The sequence below is a fragment of the Manduca sexta genome, unplaced genomic scaffold (genome assembly GCF_014839805.1).
Source record: "Manduca sexta isolate Smith_Timp_Sample1 unplaced genomic scaffold, JHU_Msex_v1.0 HiC_scaffold_1591, whole genome shotgun sequence".
Classification (NCBI taxonomy): domain Eukaryota; kingdom Metazoa; phylum Arthropoda; class Insecta; order Lepidoptera; family Sphingidae; genus Manduca; species Manduca sexta.
The window spans coordinates 1-21,230 of record NW_023592471.1 but is presented as its reverse complement, the minus strand read 5'-3'; the positions used below and the strand labels follow the sequence as shown (position 1 = coordinate 21,230).

Here is a 21,230-nt window from a genome sequence, read left to right as displayed (position 1 = left end):
GTTAATTTATTAACATGTATTCTAGAACTTTATATTAATATGCCGTCACAAGAATTCGAAATTAAGGATGCAATATTGATCTAAACAAAACTCTCATAACAATTATTTCTACCTGTAATGTTTTTGCATAATTTATACTTCCCTTGGCATTATTTTTCGTAATGAAGGTCAATACTGAAGATTTTAAGTAACATAATTGTCAATTACATAAAAGTACGATTTACATTTATCCAAAAAATATATTTATAGCCAGGCATCAGGCCGAAATACTATTACGATTGTCCAAATTTCCAAGTATTATTATACTTGTATTTTATATTACCCCCGCCTTGATATTCTAAATCCGCACTCTTTGTTCCATTTATACAAATTAGTAATTACCAAGGAAAAAAGTAGAAAAATACAGTCATTTAATTCCATTCTTGGTAATATGAAAAAGGCAATGGACTTGTATTACAGGTTACAACTATATTGTACCTTCGCGCAGAAGCCATTTAAACGCAGAGAAAAAATAAGAAACAAACACTAAAGGACAAAGTATATAAAAAATAAAACGTGGTGAAAAAATAGCTGTACATGCAACCTACAATAAAGGAAATAAAAATATAAACGCTCTTTTATTCTAACACAAATTACTGAATTGATAGTTCAGTGAAGTTTTTAACGGCGATCTGTAAATTTGTGATTATTATCTCAATCATTATGTCGGATATTTTAATACTAAATAAAACTACCTTCTTTATTCAAAACTTACCTTAACATACTAACTAATAAAGCTTATTTTTGAATATTGCCTTCTTATACGCCTTTATCCCCGAAGGGTAGGAGATAAAACTCCGGTACCCACTTTTCGCCAAGTTTATTTCGTTCCACAATATGATAGGGTGATCCTATATGTGATAGTGATCTATGGTGATTTCATTCCCGACTCCAGAATGATATTACGCAAGAAATCTAATATCACTGCTCGACCTGGCATTCGAACCTAAGACCTCGAAGCTACAACTACGCTAACGAGACAGTCTCCAGATTTCGTAAAATGCGCCAATTATTCAATTATTATAATGTCGATACTATTACTTGTTCCTTTGCTAACTTCAGTACAACTCCATCTCATCTATTGCTAAATAGAGTTTTTCTCGATAACAATTTTACATTACTTGCTAAACAGAGGCTTTCTTGATAATACAATTTCACTACATTAGTACTTGCATTCTAGTTACTACATGCAAAATATGCTACATGATAGTACGCAAGGATATCCTTATTGATTAAACTTATACACACTTGCAACATAGTAGATACAAGTTCTTTAAACTCTTTTAATATTCCTAGCTCGCACAGCGCTTTTTGTATCATGTTTTTATCCAACAATTTCATAATAACCACACACGATTTGATGTTTACGCTTTCAATACGAAGGGATTTTAATCCAACAGTCGGTGATAAGTCATGTATCAATCAGATTTACGTACCAAAGAGATCGGGTGGTGGCGGTAGGTCTCTCATATGTGAGAGTCCGCCTGGGTAGGTACCACCGCAACGTCTATTTTTGTTGTCAAGCAGCAGTTTGTCGTCACTGTTGTGTTCCGGTTTGAAGAACATTGTAGCCATTGTAACTACTGGACATAATAAGACTTAACTTCTCATGTCTCAGGATGGCGAACGCAGTGAAATACCAAACAATACTTTATAATTCAAGGTTGGATGTTGGTTGGAGGTTGGATGGTATTTTTACTATTTATGGGCCGTTGTATCGCTTACCATCAGGCGAACGGCAAGCATGTCTCGTCATTCAAAGCAATAAAAAGATATATGATGGAAATGAAATTAATTTGGCCCAGAGCATTCATGATTAAGGTCCATATTAATTGATTGTCACCCATCAATTGAACGTGAAACCTCACTTAACAAAAATCCACACCGTGATCATAACATCTGGGCATTATCGAGGGCGCAGTTATTCTAATGCCGGCACATAATATCGCAACGTTGTGGTCCCATTAAAATTCCATACAAACGTCATTTAATTTGTTGTGACGCCGCGTCGGTGCCGCGTTCTGAACATCATTATCCTGCGCCCCAAGGTTCATTATTGCTAATCGATTATCATGGTTTTAGCTGCACTTGCAAGCTAGGAAGGTCTAGGAACTTAGGATTTTATGGGGATATTAGATTTTTGTACTAGAAAGGCTAGAAGATGTAGGTATATTGGATAAACATTTAAGCTTGACTGTATAGAAGGATCATTGGTAAAAAAAATCTGGTATCCAATTGAGTTGTATCGTGTAAGTATTATTAGCATAAAATCTATGGTTATTTATAAAAACATTAACATATTTATAATCTCTTGGTGAACGGTATATTTCGACGTCTTTGTATTAATCCTCAATGCCAGTTTATTGAGATATATTTTACTATACTTTACCATTAATTGAATCTTATTCGTCTATTATAAATGCGAAAGTTTGTGAAAATGTTTCGATGTTTGTTAGAAGTAAACGCAGAAACAACTAAACGTATTTGGATGAAATTTGGCTCACGGGTAGATCGTCTATTAGATCAACACATAAGCTATTTTTCATACCAGTAATTTGTTACCGTGGAAAATTATGGAATTTTAAAATTGTTTTTTTAATAAATGATGGTCGAAGAGGGTATTAGGGATTTTTGTAATGGAAAGCGTTTTTACGCTGGCGAAGCGAACATCTAGCCGATTACAAAAGAACTTCAAGATGTATAGAACCCAAAACTTCGGTTCCAAACCATAAGTATGCCGCTAATCAACGATTCCAAAACTAATCAAGATAGTCCTGATTCAGATAATCGAATTTATCTCTCGCTGAGTGCTTTGGCCAAGTAATTATGCGCAACTAAATTGCTACTTATTGGAGCTATTAACTAAATACAAAACGACCTCAAACAAGTCAAACTTTAATAGTAAAATTCACTTGGAACGTTCCAGAACGAAATAGCTAAATAAATGCAAAAACGCTAATAGCTTCTCATCTACCATCGTATAGAAATAATAGAAAACGTATGAAGTATTACTAGTACTTATCTTCCACTACACAATCTCGAATGTTTAAAGTAATAGACCGCTGACGTCACTAATGCTAGTTTCTAAACGCCGATTGGTGTGCAGCGCTATCGAAAACCGCTCTCTCACACGACAAAGTAACAGCTAAACCACTAAACTGTCACATCTCCACGTTCCACTTAACTAAACGATAAATATAACTTTGTTACAGACTTGGCGGCGATAAGACAGTTACTGGACAGCGAAACTGGCGCCACAACTTGCCCCAGTTGTAACATGCCCTTTGATAAAAGGCAAAAAAGAGAAAAGCTTGATCGACACTTGCGGGCATGAGCGGTGTTACTCCTGCATGTTCAGGAATGAGGCGTGTCCGTTGTGCGCCAGAAGCACCCAGGCTCGGCGGCCAGTGATGGAGCGGTACACGCCGTCGCTGCAGCGCTCAGGACGACTGGCAGTCGCCACTGAGGCTACCCAAGCCGCCGAAACAACCCACCAACCTCGCGCAGAGCTGTCCCACGCCGCCGCACACCAGGAGAAGATTCTTCCTCAGCCCGAAGTCGCTGCGCAGTCCGTTCGGGCAGCGCGCGCGGCACTCGCACGACAGCCATGTGCCGCTCTCCGGTGAGTATTTGCATATCTGTGGGTCGCGCGGCACCATATTTATTGCGCAAGGTGCTAGCGCAAACCGCTTCTCATTGATGCCTTGTTGGGTAAAGCGATCCCATTGAGAGCCGGGCCATTCGTGAGTTTTCGTAAACCGAGGATCCATACGTCGTAAATATCGGTGAGTGACAGTTGCGACACGGCGCGCCCACGCCCTCCCGCCGGATGTACGTAGGGGTTCCGCGGGACCGGTTCTCTGTCTAGCGTATTTATTAGCCGAACACAAATTCTTTTGCAACAGCAGACAGCCAGGCTGCCAACATTATCTAAGGATCAGCAGTGTTTCCTATAATTATTAATCATTCCGGTCCAGCCGATTTCTTGAGTAATTGAAATATACACTTTGCAGCTGGGCTTATTGAATAATCTATTAGATACAATTTACAACGGCAACACATTCACGTTTGTTCTTAATCTGTCTGCTGATATTAAAGTTATTATTTATGTCATTAAACGATTTTTTCAATTATTAATCGATTATATTGCAATCGATTTTAGTCGGCTAAATCGATAGGTGTAGTAAGGTTATGTTGCACCATTGTCTTCATTGGGCGTTCGATGTTATCCTACAGGGTTGCCAGAGGAAGGTCCGAGGAGTGCTGCGTGGCACAGCTTGGTGTTCAATAAGATCAGGTCGCTGTGGACGGCACACTCGTCTGTGCCGCAAGGCCTCAACCAACTGACAGGCACGGATCTAAAATTTGTCGGAATGTGGACTGTATTCCGTGCCTTCTACGGCCGCGTCAAATTAATTTTGATTTATGCCACCGACTACGCTAATACGGCATTAAAATTCAAAAATAATTACCGTTGATTAACGTGAGATCTCTATCGATATTTATTAACAGTATATTAAAGCTGCCCGTTTAATTTGGGAGCGTGTTTGGCGATATATTGCGTTCAACTCCAATTTAATTTAAAATAGAGATGTGACATTCCGATTGATAATTACAAATCGATACACATTGTGTCCGATCGTTGCCCCTTAGAGGAAGCATCGGTATTCAGTCCACATTCTTTTGCATTCGATTCAGCACGGATGTCGCTCGATTCCTGCACATCTTATTGCCTGTTTGCATACATCTCGCAGTTGTCGCCATCTGACACACTGTTTGATTATCGTTTTTGCATTTGTGTGTTTGTTTTCGTATGTTTTAAATAACTTGATGATTTGTGTTTATTCGTTGATTTATTTCGTGTTTACGAATGTGTGGTTTTCTTGCTTATTTATAATTGTATTCCTTTTTGTTTTGTGCATATTTTAAGGTATTTCACATTTTCAGTCAATGTTGTTGTATTATTTTCTTACAAACTTTTTACTATACGTTTATGTACTCTAAACATGAATTCATACGTTCCTTCAAGGTCGAAAATTATTTAAAATTATTGCTTAAATACGAACAAGTCGAAGTCAACTTCATTTCACAAAATCATTTCCCTTATTCCAGTTGTTGGTAGGTATTGATAGGTCGTTAATTTTGAAATGATTCGTAACATTGCATGTCACACAATCACGTATGATGCACATCGATAATAAGGGGATTGATAACAAATCATATCGATTATAATTGGAAATATTACCATCTCTAGTTAATAGTTGAAATAATTAAAAAAAATATATTGCATGCATTTGTTATTAAATCTTATTACAAACATTTGGGTTGATTGGATTTTGTATTATGATTGTGTATGCTCAAAAGGATGATTGTATTATATAACCAATAAGGGTTTTAATATTTATTTTGAACACATATGTAAATTAAGAATTTTATGCACCATATTCGTAAATTATAAATGGCTTTAAGCGTAAAAGTAATTCACCTACTTAACAGCGCATGCGCACAATAATTATAATTTTACGAATTTTATGGATATTTTATTACAACCAACCAGTTTTAATATGGTAGCGACGATTTCAGTTTATGTTTGTAAATAAATATAATTTTAAGTGCAACTTCAACATTGTTAGCGAAGATTAAAAATATTCTGATCTACTGTTAAACTGAATATATTTTACGTCACAAATGATGATACAGTCAACAATATGTCGTCACAATTAACTATTATTTTTGCTGTCACTACGATATATTATCATATTACAAATAGAAGCAAACGTATTCTATATACTAGTATGAAATAAACATAGCTTAAAGCAATAAACAAAGAAGATGCGCTACATTTTGCAACACTCCAACCAAACGACGCTCGACTAGCAATTGAATAACGCATTCGCGGCAATGCCAACGCAAATGGAATTAATTCATTGACAAGAAACCTTACTAGTGCGGATTGTAGGAGTCCGAAGGCCGTCGCTAGTCGTATTGTTGTCAAATGAGAACAAGGCGAGAACCGCCCTCGGACACTCGCTATATTAATTCACTGTATTTGCTTGAGACTACGTCTGTTTGCCTTTTTGAAGAACAAAATAAGTAGACTAATTATTTTTGGAATAAAAGTATCAGCAGAGGTAACGAATAGAATGTTACTTTTTAAAACGGTCGCAGCAAACTAATTCTACTTCGCCTGATAGTAAGCTGAGGGATCAAGTGTTTACTGTTCGAACCGGATATACACAGACTGATCTGGGAACCCTACACAATTAATGTTTTATTTTTAATTATATTTGATATATTTTTAATTATTTTTTTAATTTTAATTATATTGCATATATGCCTAAAAAAAATTTTCGTACATTTAATTAATCCTAAAATATATGACTTGAGAATTTTATATAAATACTTGAATTAAAACTTTGTAACCCCTATTAAGCACATGCGCATGAAGGAGTTTTAGAATAATTAAAGTTTATATACAGGAGACCACAAAAATAAAATTTATGTATATTAAATACAAATATGTTAAATTCGACAATCGAATTCCAATCATAGGATGACTAGTTAAAATAAATATTCGTTTACGTAACGATAATTTCTTATCAGAAATAAAACACAGAGATCAATGTACTTATAAAATTATATTGGCACAGCTTCCTCGATCGTTTAAGTAGCTATTAAACAGAAAATGAAAAATACAACATCGTAAAACGTTAATTTTATTATTGTGAGCCCTGTGTTGAGTTTTATTGCTTGTAGAAAGAATGCATTTAAGCTGTATCGATATTTATCGACATTCGCAGCTACGAACAAAAATATATAAAAACTGTACAAATTGGCAATACTTGAACAATATTTCTTTTGTTAATTCACTTCCAATTTTGGATAGTGTGTCGTAAGCAAATAATAAAAAAAAGAAATACAATTAAAATGAAAGTAGAATAGTTCTTATGTCAATAAACCCTGTATCAAATGTGCAACATTTTAATCATCAGTTCGCTTAATTTCATATTTATATTTGGAGCGCCTACGGATATTACTAACTTCTCCGTTTTGATACAATAATGATAGAACGATAAGATAATCTAGTTAACCATATGATAGAACAGAACTTTTCTGACTCTCTGCCCTATCGATTACCAACAGCAGACCTGGACTGCCGTTAATCAAGTCGATCTTACGAAATGGAATCCTGTACTGTGTTCGGTGTGTACCGTCTGCACGCGAACGTGTAAACACCGATGCCACTGCCGGACTCGCGATTGTAATCTTCCTTACTTACACGTTACTTCAATCATGATAAACTGATGGCTGCCACGCGGCTAATATCCTTATCATATTGCGACAGTCGATACCTAATTATTTATTATTAACCGGCGGATCAAATTATGCCCAGTCGGGCATATATCACTTTAATCGACGTCAAAAAATAGGTTGTGTTCAACCTATATGAATATTGAATCTATATTAGTATGTCAGCGATTTTCTCAAAAACTACTGATACGATTGGAATAGGCTTTTCGTTATTTAAATGTATTATTTTCAGGACAGGTTTTAGTATATAATATATTAGAATTTGATGAAGATCTTTAGAGATAGACAATGAAATTCTTCAATAATTAACAACAAATGACCATCGAATGCTGCGATCGTATATCTATGTGTTGTTTACAGCATTTCATAAAATTTTATCTAACAATAAGACAACAAATAAAAACATTTTAATAAAAAATTTGGCACTTACTCTAAAAACAAACTTCATATAAGTATATTCATATAAGTTAAATTATTTTTTGGTTTCTAATGGTTTTTCAATTCGGTTCAATTTAATGTAAGAAAGTTTTATTACTCCACTATATGTTGCAATAAGAAGACTATCGTTAAAGAGTATGGATAAATATGAGATTTTTTACAATGATTATTTCAGTTATAAGCCCAGGACACACAAAAAAAACAAGACTCAACGACCAAAAAATAATAAAACTGTTTTAATTATAATTTTCCAAATATGGTCTTGATTACTATTTCGTACATGAGACAAAAAGTGTGTCATATCACTGTATTAATTCCAACGAATGAGTACAAAATAGGTATAGATGTAGATAAATTATTTATGATAATTAATTCGTTTTTCCAGTTTGATGCAGCTAGGATGGTATCAGGATAATAAATTTTGGATTTAAAAGAGATAAAATTTCAGGGGCTCTATTCTGTCTACGGACAAATCCGTCTTTTGCAATTACGAGCATTCTAATCGACACATAGCTTTGATTGCCATAAAGTAAAAGAGTAAAAATCCTGTTTATCAATACGCCCATCACAGCCGGCTTCGATTAGACCGTCCGTGATTGCAAAAAGACGGACTCGCCCCCGTGAACGTCATAGAGCATCATATCTATACAATGCATTATTTGCTGCTTTGCCCGCGTAAAATTCATTTCCCAGTATAAAAGTCCCGATTTGTACCAGAGCAAAAATGTAACCCATATATTAATCCAATTTATTATCTATGTGTGTGCCAAATTCCAACTAAATGCGTTTAGTAGATTCCGCGTTGACTTCCAACAAACGTCCAAATATCCAAACCTTCAGAAATGTTCACAAACTTCGCATTCATAATTCTTATTAGTAATATAATATTTAGATACGGACACTATGCTCGACATTCATAACAGACTATTTTAAAATATCTAAGTAACAAAACGCGGTTTAGACATTTCAGAGAAGTGTAATATCAGTTCTTATAAGTAAAATACTTACTGTAAATATTTACAGTTAGAATTTGACGTGAATAATTATAGTGGAGATTTTGTCACTGTCTCTAATGGGAGTGGTTATGTATGTGCGAGGTTCTGATTGGGGTTGTGTCTACCTGACTTCGTTGAGAATATAGTGGTAGTGGGATTTAGTTACTGTTGTGATTGGAGGCTCCGTTGATCTATGAGCATGAATGGACTGTGAATATAATGATAGGTGTAGAATTCAATTCGGACAATCAAAAGATATATATATATATATATATATACATATATGTTTTTGATCTAAAAGATCAAGTGAGTAAACCGGTCTTGGAATTCCCGTTCTATGTGATGAAAGACTCGGAACGGTAAAAACTCCGCATAGAAAGGGTTCTGTTTTAAAACCTTTTTATTTGCAACTCTTCAAAAATATATAATGTCACATTCATTCCCTTGGTAATTTTTAAAACTATTATAAATTGTTGTATAGTTATACACCTAACCCGTAACGGTTTCCTTCTTAATGCACCAAACATTACGTAATATTTATTAGAACAAACAAAACACTTTCAAACCACAAGCAATCTGAGACTACCGAGATCAACTATTGTAATTTACAGTCGCCTACAAAAGTAACTAAACACATTTTAAACTTTATAACGCTACTACACATTAACTTTAAACGATAAATTATTGTTTCTTTATCTAAGATAAAGTCAACCTGCTGAAGTTAATTTTATTATAGAAGAAACTAATCTCGATAAGCATACAAAAGTTAAAAGGTGATTTGAAATTTTGACTTTGTTCAGCTACTTTTGTGGCTGACTGTACCTATTTCATAAACACAAAATGTCTCGAATTAAGACGCCACCACACTAAGCCAATGTTTTGCGTATCGCTACAGCAGTCTATTGCAGATGCAAGTAAATCTACTCTTCAATCCACTCAATTCGGAATGACAGACTACTCTTAAGCCTAGTTCGGACTAACTTATTAGTCGAGTACAGAATAATTAAGTAAGTAAACATATCTGATCACTGAAAGCTTAATCGAGTTAATTAGTACAGATAAATTTATTTATTACTCCTGAGAACGGGATAGAAAACAAAGTTATTCTATTCAGCAAAATACGACAATCGTCCAGGATTGGAAAATACTCGAAATGTCGATAGACTCATCGAATGATCATGGTTGTCGCCAACTGTATTAATTTACGCATACGTCTTGAATAGCGTGGCGAATCCTCCGTCTTATAGGTTTGGTCACATGTTTTCAGATAAATAGAGCATTCCATTTACACCTGACCATACACATCGCCATCACATACCAGTCAGAACCATAAAGTAACATAAAATATAACCAACTTTGTACTTACTTTGTACAGACCCACTGACAAATATAAATATGATAACATAAAAATATGTAAATAAAGAATCCTCCGTTGCGTAATGGCGCAATGGCCAATGGTCTATCAAACTTGATATATGAAGCACTACTTATAATAGTATTTTAATGCTTATACCGTAAACAATATTTAATAAAAAAATATAAACATAGATATTTGTAAAATAATAAAAATAGTTGATTAAACCATAAAAACACATTTCTAAAAATATGTTTGTATAGATGTCTGTAGCGTTAATTTATCGAAAGTGCTATGCACTCGTTTATCGCATAGCATTGCCGCATAATAAGTTTACAAGTTTGATCCGCTCATTGTGGAAAAGTACTAACATTTATAGTTCTTCTTTCAGATAATTATAAAATATCTAAAAATTCACATTCATCACTATTGTCGCTAAATGCTTGGTGATGAGATTTATTTTAGATAGAAAATATCATGACGTATTAAAGTAAGTTGTATAGTACTTATGAATAATGTCTATTTTAATCAACCCTTGGTTTTAGATAAACTTGAAATAATATTTAATTACCTATTTCCCTTAGGTCTTAAATACGTGCTGCATTTATATTTCATATTCATTTAATATATATATGAATACAAAAGGAGATAAGTTACCGTAACCAATACTCGTTACTGAAAATCGAAATATTTATAATTATAATGCGTCTTATCTTTTCCTTGTTTATGTAATATTATAATACTAAGGCGGAATCAAAATTTAATATTAAGTCACTTATTCATTCAAATAGGATCTAAAGTACCAAATTGGATACGTCTACTGAACAAATGAGTTATACTTCTATTTTATGTGAAGGTTTTGGCCTATTGTTTTATCCGCGCCTTCTTTTCCTGTCCTTGGGACGTTTGGGTAGTATAACCGTGCCAGGCGATCGATAGAACTATGGAATAAACTATACCCGTTTTCATTTATGACAGACGCCAGAATTCTACCACATTCAATAGGTTTTTTATATACATTAAGCAATGTGTCAATGAGATACCTTAGTTAAAGATAACTTAGGCCTACGATACCCAATCTGCCTGAAGAGTTTGGGTATGTAAAGTAGTGGAATGGAGAAGATGACCGGGTTTCATACCATTAGTGCTTACAATCTCATTGACGTTATAAAACGCAACAGCAACCTGCCTATTCACTGTTATTTCGCCAGACACCGTTTTATTCAATTTGTGGAAGATAAACTGCTAAGCATTACATACATTCTAGGTGCAAGTCACAGCTATTTTATTTATTAATTTAATGCTGCTTTGCAGTACAATTTGCAGGTAGCCAAAATGCGAGGTAAGTGGGAAGCAGGAAAAGTTTAAATAAAATATTTATTAATGTATTTAAGTAGCTTTCGATTAATACAGCTAAAATAATTTGGATCTAGTGACCCTGAAAGAAATAGCGCTACACTTAAATCTAATAGGAAAGATAAGCAAATAGAACAAGTTTTCTGTCTGTGTCCTTAATCATAAAACCGTATAATTACATTATTAGAAACACTACATGCCCAAGAGGTCACTTATTCACTTGTTCCATTTAACCTGTAATTCGTGGAACTTATCTTTGAGTTAGCACATTTACGATCTTTTATGGTACAATACAGTTAAATAACCATTAACGAATTTGTTCAAAATTATCCTATTTGTTTCGCATTTAAACATTTTTTTACGTGCACGACAAAATGAACCACTGCAACTGATAGTAAGTGTAGTAGGGTTTAATAGAATACTAACTGACGACCTTTTAGTTTTGTCCCTTTATTTTCATGCTATAGGTTTAATTTTTTAACCTATCTTTAATAAGCTCAACTTTATAGCAAATTAAAAAAAAAAAGTAGCAAAGAAAAATTTGTTTACCGACGACTGCCACAAATTAACAATTTTGAAATAGGTCATTATTTTATTAAGAGTGCGTTATGTTGGGATAGGTACCCACTTCGATAGATTTCGCTGAAAAATCTCTATCATAGGTAGGTACTAAAATAAAGAAGTTGTACAATGTTATCACAATTGTCAGCTTTACACTAATCTGAAACCTAAAAATAAGTAAATAAAACAAATAATCAACGCTCAAACCGCATAAAATCATAACAAAACATAATTTTCTAATGCGTAGGTTCCTATTCGCCCTGTAAAAGTCGAATGGATATAGAATACAACAAAAATAGGTTAGGGTGAAAAGGTAGACAACCTCAAAGAATGACCTTCGCAACCACTTCGACGAACTTCGACGTATTACCACATTGAGACTAGCTACACACCGTTAAACTAGCGCCAATGCGCCATATCAACAACGAATGATAAAAGACCATTCGATTCTCGTGTCGGGAAATATTCGTCGGATTTTACAGATCCTTAAATTATATATTTACACTGCAAATTATCTTTAGAAATAAGCGCCAAATAGTCATAAATATGATCAAGACTTATCCGCAACTTAGGTAAATAATGATGTAAAAATGTAACGCAGCGGGAATAACCTGCGATGGATATATCGACCCATGTATAATGTAGTTCCGTAGCTTAAAATACGATTAAAAAAATATCCTTCCAAATATATTTTTTTATTCTCTAACAGTTGTCTTTGGTCAAATTAACATAACCGTGATAGCTTTGTCTCGTCAATTATTCTCTATTAGTAAGAACTGTATATTTTAAGAAAACATAATTTCTGACCTCAGTTTCTGACAATTGTTCTTATATAAATTCAAAACCATTAATATTTTTACGCTATTTTGTCTGTCAAAACTCAATAAAATAGAGGTTTTGCTTAGTGCTTGCTTCATTTTAAAGTCATATAACCTCATAATCTGAGATGATTTCAGTCCGCTATCTATTATTTTCAAATTTAGAGTTCTTTAATAAGGTCGGATATACGACGAAGATTTAATACTAGAGTACCGTTGGTACTAGGAGTTTCTAGGCTTGGTCGGAAGCCTAAAAAATCTTAAAATGTTATTAAAATTTCCCCTTCCGCATTACTGCAGTCGACGGACGTCTAACTTATCTTCACTAAACATATCAAAGAGATTATCTTTTATATGAAATCTTACCGGAATACAAATGTACAGAAAATAATTAAGTAATATACTTAATTATATTATTATCTATACTCGTGTTAAGTTAAAAAAATGTGCTAAAATAAAATGCGTATTACGAGCGGACGGACGGACAAATACTAAAAGGTTTTCTTTGTAGGGAGGAAACGATACAGATACGATAATCGTAATCTATTGTCATTAATCGCTATGACGACATCGGTGTAGGGCTACCAGCCTTCCTAGGCTCTTCGGATTTGTTATAGTTTACAGTTTTACGTCATGTTAATAGAAAATATTATCAGGATAAATTACATTTTCGTTGATTCCGCGGAAAAAGTATTTAATTAATATTTACGAAAGAAAATTAAAGCAAAAAACATTTTTAATATTTCTCAGTGATAAGAAATAAAAGATCAAAGGTTTTACAATCTTGTCTACATAGGTTTAAAAAGTCGCTAACATTTTCGAATTAACAAAATCTCTCAATGACGAGACGGAGAATCCTCACCACCATTTGACCTACCATGAATATATTTTCGTCTAAAATAAGTAACATAAATTTGTATAATACTAATAATTGTATCATCATTAAACATTTATTATCCTAAATAAATAAATGTATTGTAATTTGTCGTTTAGAAAACCCATACGTAGGCAGCTAAATTGGAGAAGCAATAATATTATGCCCGTGTGCCTGTACTACGTAATCAAGTCAATAATTTACATATATTTACATCATCACGTATTTACAAAACAATGAGGATTAAAATAGACGTATGACCGACGGTTTCTCACGCCTTTCATTACTTCTAGGAATTGAATCCTTTAGAAAAAAAACCTCTTCATCATTTTACTTAAATCATATGCCGACATTGACATAAACGATAGGTTGATTAGATAACGTTATATATTAATACTATGATGACTAAAGTACTGACTGACAAGGAAAAACAAAAGGTTACGATGCACTAAGAAGATGAAACCAGTTTTATTTGTTTCCGAAGATAATAATCACGTGGTTACATTTTTTAGGAAAAGATTTTTTGGGTTTTTTTAGAGATCATGGGATCAATGTGCGCATGAATACTAAGACATAATAGTTTATGCCCGCGTCTCCGGCCTTGTGAAAATCTTTTCTCGGATTAAATGTTCCATTGTATATTTTTCTCGGATATAAAGTTTAATGTCGCCTAGAATAATGTACCTATCTATCCAGGAAATGGTCTAGTAATATGTTATATGTATAACAATGCGTAAACTTTTAGGAAACACTAGGTGTTGCTTGCGACTTTGCCCGCGTGAGAAGCCTTTCCCCACTACAAAAGTCCATAAAACACTGTAAAACATCGAAACAAAAAATGGATCAAATTTACATTATGTCCTATGAAACTAAATTACTGGGATATAAAGTAGTAGATGTGGAAATACAAGGCATGGTCTATCCGTATGCCAAATTTCGTCAAATGCGTTCAGCTATTTCCGCGTTCTTCTTCTAAGAAACATACAAACATTCAAACATTTTCACAACATCGCGTTTGTAATATTAGTGATAATGATAAGAAATAAGATTTAAATATCTTAAACCTTTGCATTTATCAGAAGTGGTAGGATTTGTGATTTGCGGTATTAATATTATCCGCAGTTAATTATCAACTTCCGAGCCCAAGCTATCCCTCGAAACTAATACGGGTGTAGCCAAATACAAAACTAAACTATCGTGACATTGAAATCGTGATAACTCAGAAGATAGATCGAATAAGATGTGTGTTCAGATACAAATGTATTGCAGGTGGCTTCTAAGATAAATCGAGGCAGAATCCATTGATAGCGGTAAGGCATAAACAATATAACATGGACAAAGTTTGTTTCAGAAAATTAAAACCTGTGTTTCTTAGCATATTAAAAATAGCACAGTCCAAGATTACATGAACATGCAAGTTAAAAATTTAGAGCGTATATAAAAAGATCATAAAGGCTATTGAAGAACAAAACCAACTTCCTATGCTCCAAAGAAACATAATGAACGAAAAACTATGCTTAAAATTAATAAAATATAAATCATCGATCAACTTTGGCTACACCATTAGAGCGCCGGAATTCTATAAACGAGGATTAGATAGAGCAAAGAAGATATTGATCATTCCGAGGACATTAATATGAATTTAATCAGGGATTAAAAACCGGTTAAATTTATCAACTGAAATCAAATATGATTGATTGAAACTTAAATAAATAAGTAATAAATAGAATTTGGAATGCTATCAAAACAATGTCTGTAGTATATCCAAAACGAAAGTTTTATAATCATAATATATATATAAATATAGTAGCCTTTGCTTATTAATTAATTGTAAGTTTTATTTTTAATATTCGATTTAAATAAATAGTGCGCAACGAATGGGATTACACGAGATTAAATTCAAGTTAAATGGTTTTGTATGACCTCAAAGATTTTCAGACAGTCATTCATCTTCATGATTACTTTGTCAACACAAATACAGCCTTAAATATATTCAGATAAAGCATAAATTATGCAATATTATATTATTATTCAATGCTATAAATACCTCCATCTTTCAAGGCAGTCTCTTGTGCGTCGGTTGAAGGAAAATGTAAAACATAACTCGGCCAATAGGGGAAATACCAATGTTTTCCTTGTCAATTAATATGGGAAATTTTACATATTGTGTGTTCTTCGATTTCATAAAATATTTTGTAAATTTTGGACTGGTTCCGCACTAAGTGTCTTTTTGAATAATCGTAGCCGCTTTAATATTCAACTCTACATGGCTAAGAAAATTCATTTTAATTATTAAATTTAATTCAATATGTCAATGTACGTAACATATTTTACAATTATATTTAAATAAATGTATTAATAACTATGTGTACATAAACACACATTGTTTTCAAATTTATATTACTATATGTTATAAGTGTGTGTGTGTATTACATTAATTTCGTATCATACGATAATTATGTCCGTTATCAACTTTACTTTCTTCAATTACAGTCTTGGTACTATACACGAAGACGTGACTAGCGATGTCCTTGGAAAAATCGGTTCTTGGCAGTGGCTAGTAACATTTGTTTCAAGCACATTTATGCTATCAACTATATTTAATCATTACGAAGATATTTTTCTTATGGAACCGTATGGAGTAATATGCGTAACGTCTCAACACTCCGAAGTAACAAACAAGAGTCTCTGTTTCATCTCTCTCAAAAGTAACGAGTCATTACTTCAATGTAACAAATGGAATGTGAACTTGCTGTGGCTTATTTGGTTAAAAAAAACTGTGGGAAGTAGCCATTAGATATGTTCTTACTTGTTGTAGATAATATGTGAAACCGAATTAATCCAGTGGCTTTATGTGGAATTCAAATTTCAGCCCGATTAGATAACACTATAAATGTAGAGTTTTCTGTAAATTTATATTTAAATACAGTCAACAAATGACAGTCAAAAAATCTCTCGCACGTAATTGAGAAAAAAGTTTGTCTAATATCCTCAATTTAAAAAAATTATTTACGTATAAATACGGACTGTCTTGTTTTTAACAAATTTAATAATCATTAAATTGATTCAAAAGTTACTACAATCTGAAACTTTCTCAGTGCAAATTTTTGATAACTTGCTCGGTAATCCATGTTTATAGAAGTTGATAATTATATTTACTCTACTTACCTAGTAACCGATATTGACTATGTTTTAATTCGAAGCAGCTGCAAAAAATACATTTTTCAAAAGACTGATTTCAAAGATAGACAAAGAATTGGAATAAGTAGTTATTAAATAAGTAGGTATATACATAGTAAATAAATAGTAAATTAAATAAGTAGTTATTGATGTATAGATTATAAGTATGTATATAAAATTATCTTTAAACTTAGTTATCATGAAAGATATATAATAGACAAAGATAAAAAAACACGGATAACACGAAAATAGTTAAGCGACGTAACATTAACCAGTTTGGGTAAAATTTATCTACATGAAAATTATACCTACAATAACTTGAAACATTATAGTATGCCTATTATGTAGTTGATAATGTAAAAAAAAATACTAATAGAACATGTAGTAGATAAATAAAAGTTGTGTATCATGGTAAATTAAAAAAAACTATCTTATACAAATAATTTATGTAATTTGTTTTTATATTTATGCATTAATTTCTTTAACAGTGGCTTGTATTTTGTGATCATAAGTTGAAACTTCTAACAACAGCATTAATAAGCCGTTTTGGTTTAGTGTTCGGATTTATAATTTATGGATTGATTTCAGACAGGTGAAGTAAACTTTTAATAGTTGATAATTTTTGTTCTTTTCCATTGTATATCAATGAAATAATATATTTTATTTCAGTTTTGGAAGAAAAACTGCTATTAAAATAAATATATATTCCGATCTAGGAATGGGACTCCTTATGACATTTTGTGATTCCGAAGGCTGGTTCCGACTATTAGTGTTCTTAAAATCATTATTTTATAGCGCAAATTTTTACATGGGACTTTTAATAGGTAATATTAATGTTATTAATGTTATTCATATAGATATTAATCCCAAATTGTGTCATTTACTTAAGCCAATGTTATACTTGTGGAGGAACACTGTCACCCGAAATACAGGTTAACCTAGTTTGGGTGTCAGGGGACCAAAACCTTACTATGTAAAAATATTTTTTGGGAAATAAATAATTATTATTAATTATTAATTAATATATACTACAGTTTCTAAAAGTTGGCTTCTGCCAACGCATGAACCGTTGGACGGATTCGACATTCACTTAGACTTTAGATTAGACTTCAACAAAATAAAAGAAGTTACACATTTACATCAGTTAAACTAGATAATATAAATTAATCAATATATTTGACCACAGTTTGCGAGATTGCAAGCAACAGATGGCGCTCTCGGCTAAGCATGATTGTAATCACTCCCCGGTTGCTGGCTTCTGTGTGTATGGTGCCTCTAGGAAACCACGCACTAAATTCTGAAACATACAACTTTGTTTCATCTATTCTGTGCGTTGTATATATTATTTTACTCAGGTAAGTTACCTGAAAAGGAATTCAAATATAAAAGTTTAGTCAGCTGCAGTAATACGTAGGTATAGCATACATTATATACGCAGTTATCGTGCATGTGCATATATAACAGAGAGAACGAAGCGCCATTAGTATTTAAAAATAAATTATGTGTAATATTAAATATTAACATATTTAAATTTAAAGCTGAAATTAATACCTTCACATAATCTGTAACTGAATAGACTTTACCTGTCAGTGACAGCCTCAGGGGGCGACGAACGAAAAAACCGCACAGGGCCTTGTGTGTGTGTGCCTTGTGTTTTCAAGGAACACAAAAAAAGAAATTTAAGGCCTTCAGCAATCAGCAATTAGGGGTCGCAAAGATTAGCCTCTCAGGGCTTAGCCCATTTGTTACGGTCGCTACAGCTACCTTGATAACTTTAAAAAATATAGTCAAACCTTCAAGGTACCTGTGCTGCAAATTAAGATGCTATTTAATTGCTACTTATAAAAGTAGATATCAAATCCCTCTAGCTTCCCAGATTACCTGTAGCTGACACAACGCTAGCCTACTAACTTTACTTTTACAGATGGACTCCAGAGTCTCCGCAATGGTTATTGTTTAACAGGAGAGTAGAATTAGCTGAAAAAATATTATTGGATGCTGCTAAAAGAAATGGCATTAAACTATGTGATGATTTCAAAATTCGCCCAATTAATCATAGAGTATGTACACATTTCTTTTTAAATATATTTTTACTAAATGATTAATTCTGTAGTGTACTACAGTTCTGTGTTCATTATTTTAATAACCGCCAGTCTGGTCAAGTGACAAGGAATTATGAACCATTAGTTTCCGTGTTGGATTACCAATGCAGGCAAACAAAATCTATCATACGGTTACGGATAAAATATAATCATACCGTTATGGTTAACTCGGTAGTTACTTACCCAGATCGGGATAGGAAATAAGCTCGGAGAAAAATGAGCTTACTAGAAACTATCACGTACCTCTATTGAGATAAAAGACATGCATGGGTATAATATTGAGGTACCTACCTACAATGCGGAACGGTGCGTTTTTCAAAATAATATTGGCGCTGGGTTGTACATTTTGTACTACATAGTATACTAATAAATTCTATGAACTATGAATGGATGACTGTGATGGGTTACCTAAATGAGATGAGTAATTCTTGACTTATAAGTAACAAAATTAATTACAGGCGTACAATAGCATAGACGAATCAGCTACATGTGTGGGAGTTTTAAGTACCCACAACACCAGAGTAATAGTTTTGGTTATTTGTGTGTTCTGGCTGCTCTACTATTTCTCATGGAGTTCGCTTTATGTTAGAGTATACAGCGAGAAAGATACCAGTCAATTGCTAATAAAGACATTCTGCTTCATCGGAACTCTTGGGTGCCTTACAGCTATATTATCTGCAAAGTTGACGTTACGATGTTTATTGTTGGGACATGTACTTGTGGCAGGCGTTTGCACTAGCAGCGTTATATTCTTTTCCAAGGTAACTACGACATTACTTATACAGTTTATTAAAATATTTTAATATTTTATCGTCATATAATATACCTAATGTTTAATTAAAATAAGAATTAAATATGTCACTATACCGTTTATTTACACATATGCAATTAAAAATTCGAATTCTAGGGTTTTTTACACGACATTATATCCGCATTCGCCATTGGATCAGGCGTCATCGGCCAAGCTTTATTACTGATTATAACACCTCGACTCTTCGCTATCAATATCCGAACTACAATCTTAGGTTGCTGCCACGCCGCTGGTCAGCTGGGATCTATGATCAGCTACATATTCTTTATGTTTCATCCGCTGACAGACATAACATCTATGGCTGTACATATTGTAGTAACATTAGGTCTGGCAGGATTATGCTTGGCGCTACTAGATGTCGATGGCAGGGAGATACCTGATGTTCATTGAGGATATGGACTATTTTTCGGAGTAAGTTGTAAGAAATTATTTTTACTAAATTTGACATCGTAAAATAACAAACAATATTCTACCTACATAGGTTTCCGGATCTGTCTTAGACATGTTGTTGCTAACTCAAAAAGCAATTAATGGATACGCCGTTAAAAAGATAAATATCTACCAGTTAAATACAGAATCCGTTCAATTACATATAGTTAACTCACGTTGTATACCCATACCAACAAAGTGAACCGTTCTTTCCTTATACAATAACGACGGTTAGGTACCTACTTATAGTTCGTTATCGAGGAGGTAGATTTAAAAAATCTATTTATTGTAGGTTATCAAAACCTCTTCGTTGGGTCTCACAGAAGACAAGCTCACCTTCTAGAGAAGAAATGGAAATAAGGGTATATTCATTTGGCAGCGCGGGCCGATCTTTATCTACGCCAAGCAATTTAGTAGAAAGGGAACCTGCTCAACCTATAGGATATCTGAAACTGTGGCGCAGATTCGTAAAGTTTATGCGAAGGACACATTGATTCGGTCTCCTTAAAAATAAATATGAACTCGAAAAATCTTAAATCTCTTTTTATACATAATGGATTAAATAAAATTCCGATTACTTTTACAGGTATTTTGTTTTCTTTTCTGAAAACTTATTACAATGTGTTGTGTACATCATAAAATTCTCTACAAATTTAATGAAGATCAGACAATGTCTCACATATTCAAACCTTTGGGGTTTATACCTAGTATACCTACATCTCGATACCTAGAGCGAAAAGTAAAAAGATATTGAACTATTTAAATCGCCATAGTAACTGTATATTATGTACCTAAAAAAACAGAAAACTGTTCTTTGTTCCGCACTCCAGACGAGGTGATTAGGCCTCTGTGCGTCCAACCATGCAAACCGTCTATCACAACGGTGCAACGGAATCGTGAGATTTTAGTACCTAATTATTTTTAATGTGTTAATGTTGAAATTGCCTGCAAAAGAACCCAAT

General features: G+C 33.3%; 2 protein-coding genes across 2 annotated transcripts; both read left to right on the top strand.

Annotated features, from left to right (window-relative positions):
* Nucleotides 1-2,773: 2,773 nt before the first annotated feature.
* On the top strand, nt 2,774-4,517 carry LOC119191507. Its single transcript, XM_037445395.1, has 3 exons — nt 2,774-2,859; nt 3,456-3,661; nt 4,276-4,517. The coding sequence occupies exons 1-3, from the start codon at nt 2,774-2,776 to the stop codon at nt 4,515-4,517; spliced, it is 534 nt and encodes a 177-aa protein (XP_037301292.1).
* An 11,349-nt stretch (nt 4,518-15,866) lies between these two features.
* LOC115445634 (solute carrier family 22 member 4) lies at nt 15,867-20,853 on the top strand. The gene is given in 10 exon segments (XM_030171983.2): nt 15,867-16,062; nt 16,240-16,525; nt 17,415-17,518; nt 17,596-17,750; nt 18,113-18,281; nt 18,851-18,986; nt 19,487-19,789; nt 19,936-20,223; nt 20,225-20,250; nt 20,561-20,853. Coding segments are annotated over 10 exon segments (1,677 nt in total). The 5' UTR covers nt 15,867-16,054; the 3' UTR covers nt 20,763-20,853.
* The last annotated feature ends 377 nt before the right edge of the window (nt 20,854-21,230 follow it).

What these genes read in the sequence shown, in the direction of transcription:
- LOC119191507 (XM_037445395.1), top strand. Translation starts at nt 2,774, where the DNA reads ATGCCGCTAATCAACGATTCCAAAACTAATCAAGATAGTCCTGATTCA. An exon ending in TCGCTGAGTGCTTTGGCCAA is followed by an intron (nt 2,860 to 3,455) that starts GTAATTATGCGC and finishes CCAGTGATGGAG; the next exon opens with CGGTACACGCCGTCGCTGCA. An exon ending in CAGCCATGTGCCGCTCTCCG is followed by an intron (nt 3,662 to 4,275) that starts GTGAGTATTTGC and finishes GTTATCCTACAG; the next exon opens with GGTTGCCAGAGGAAGGTCCG.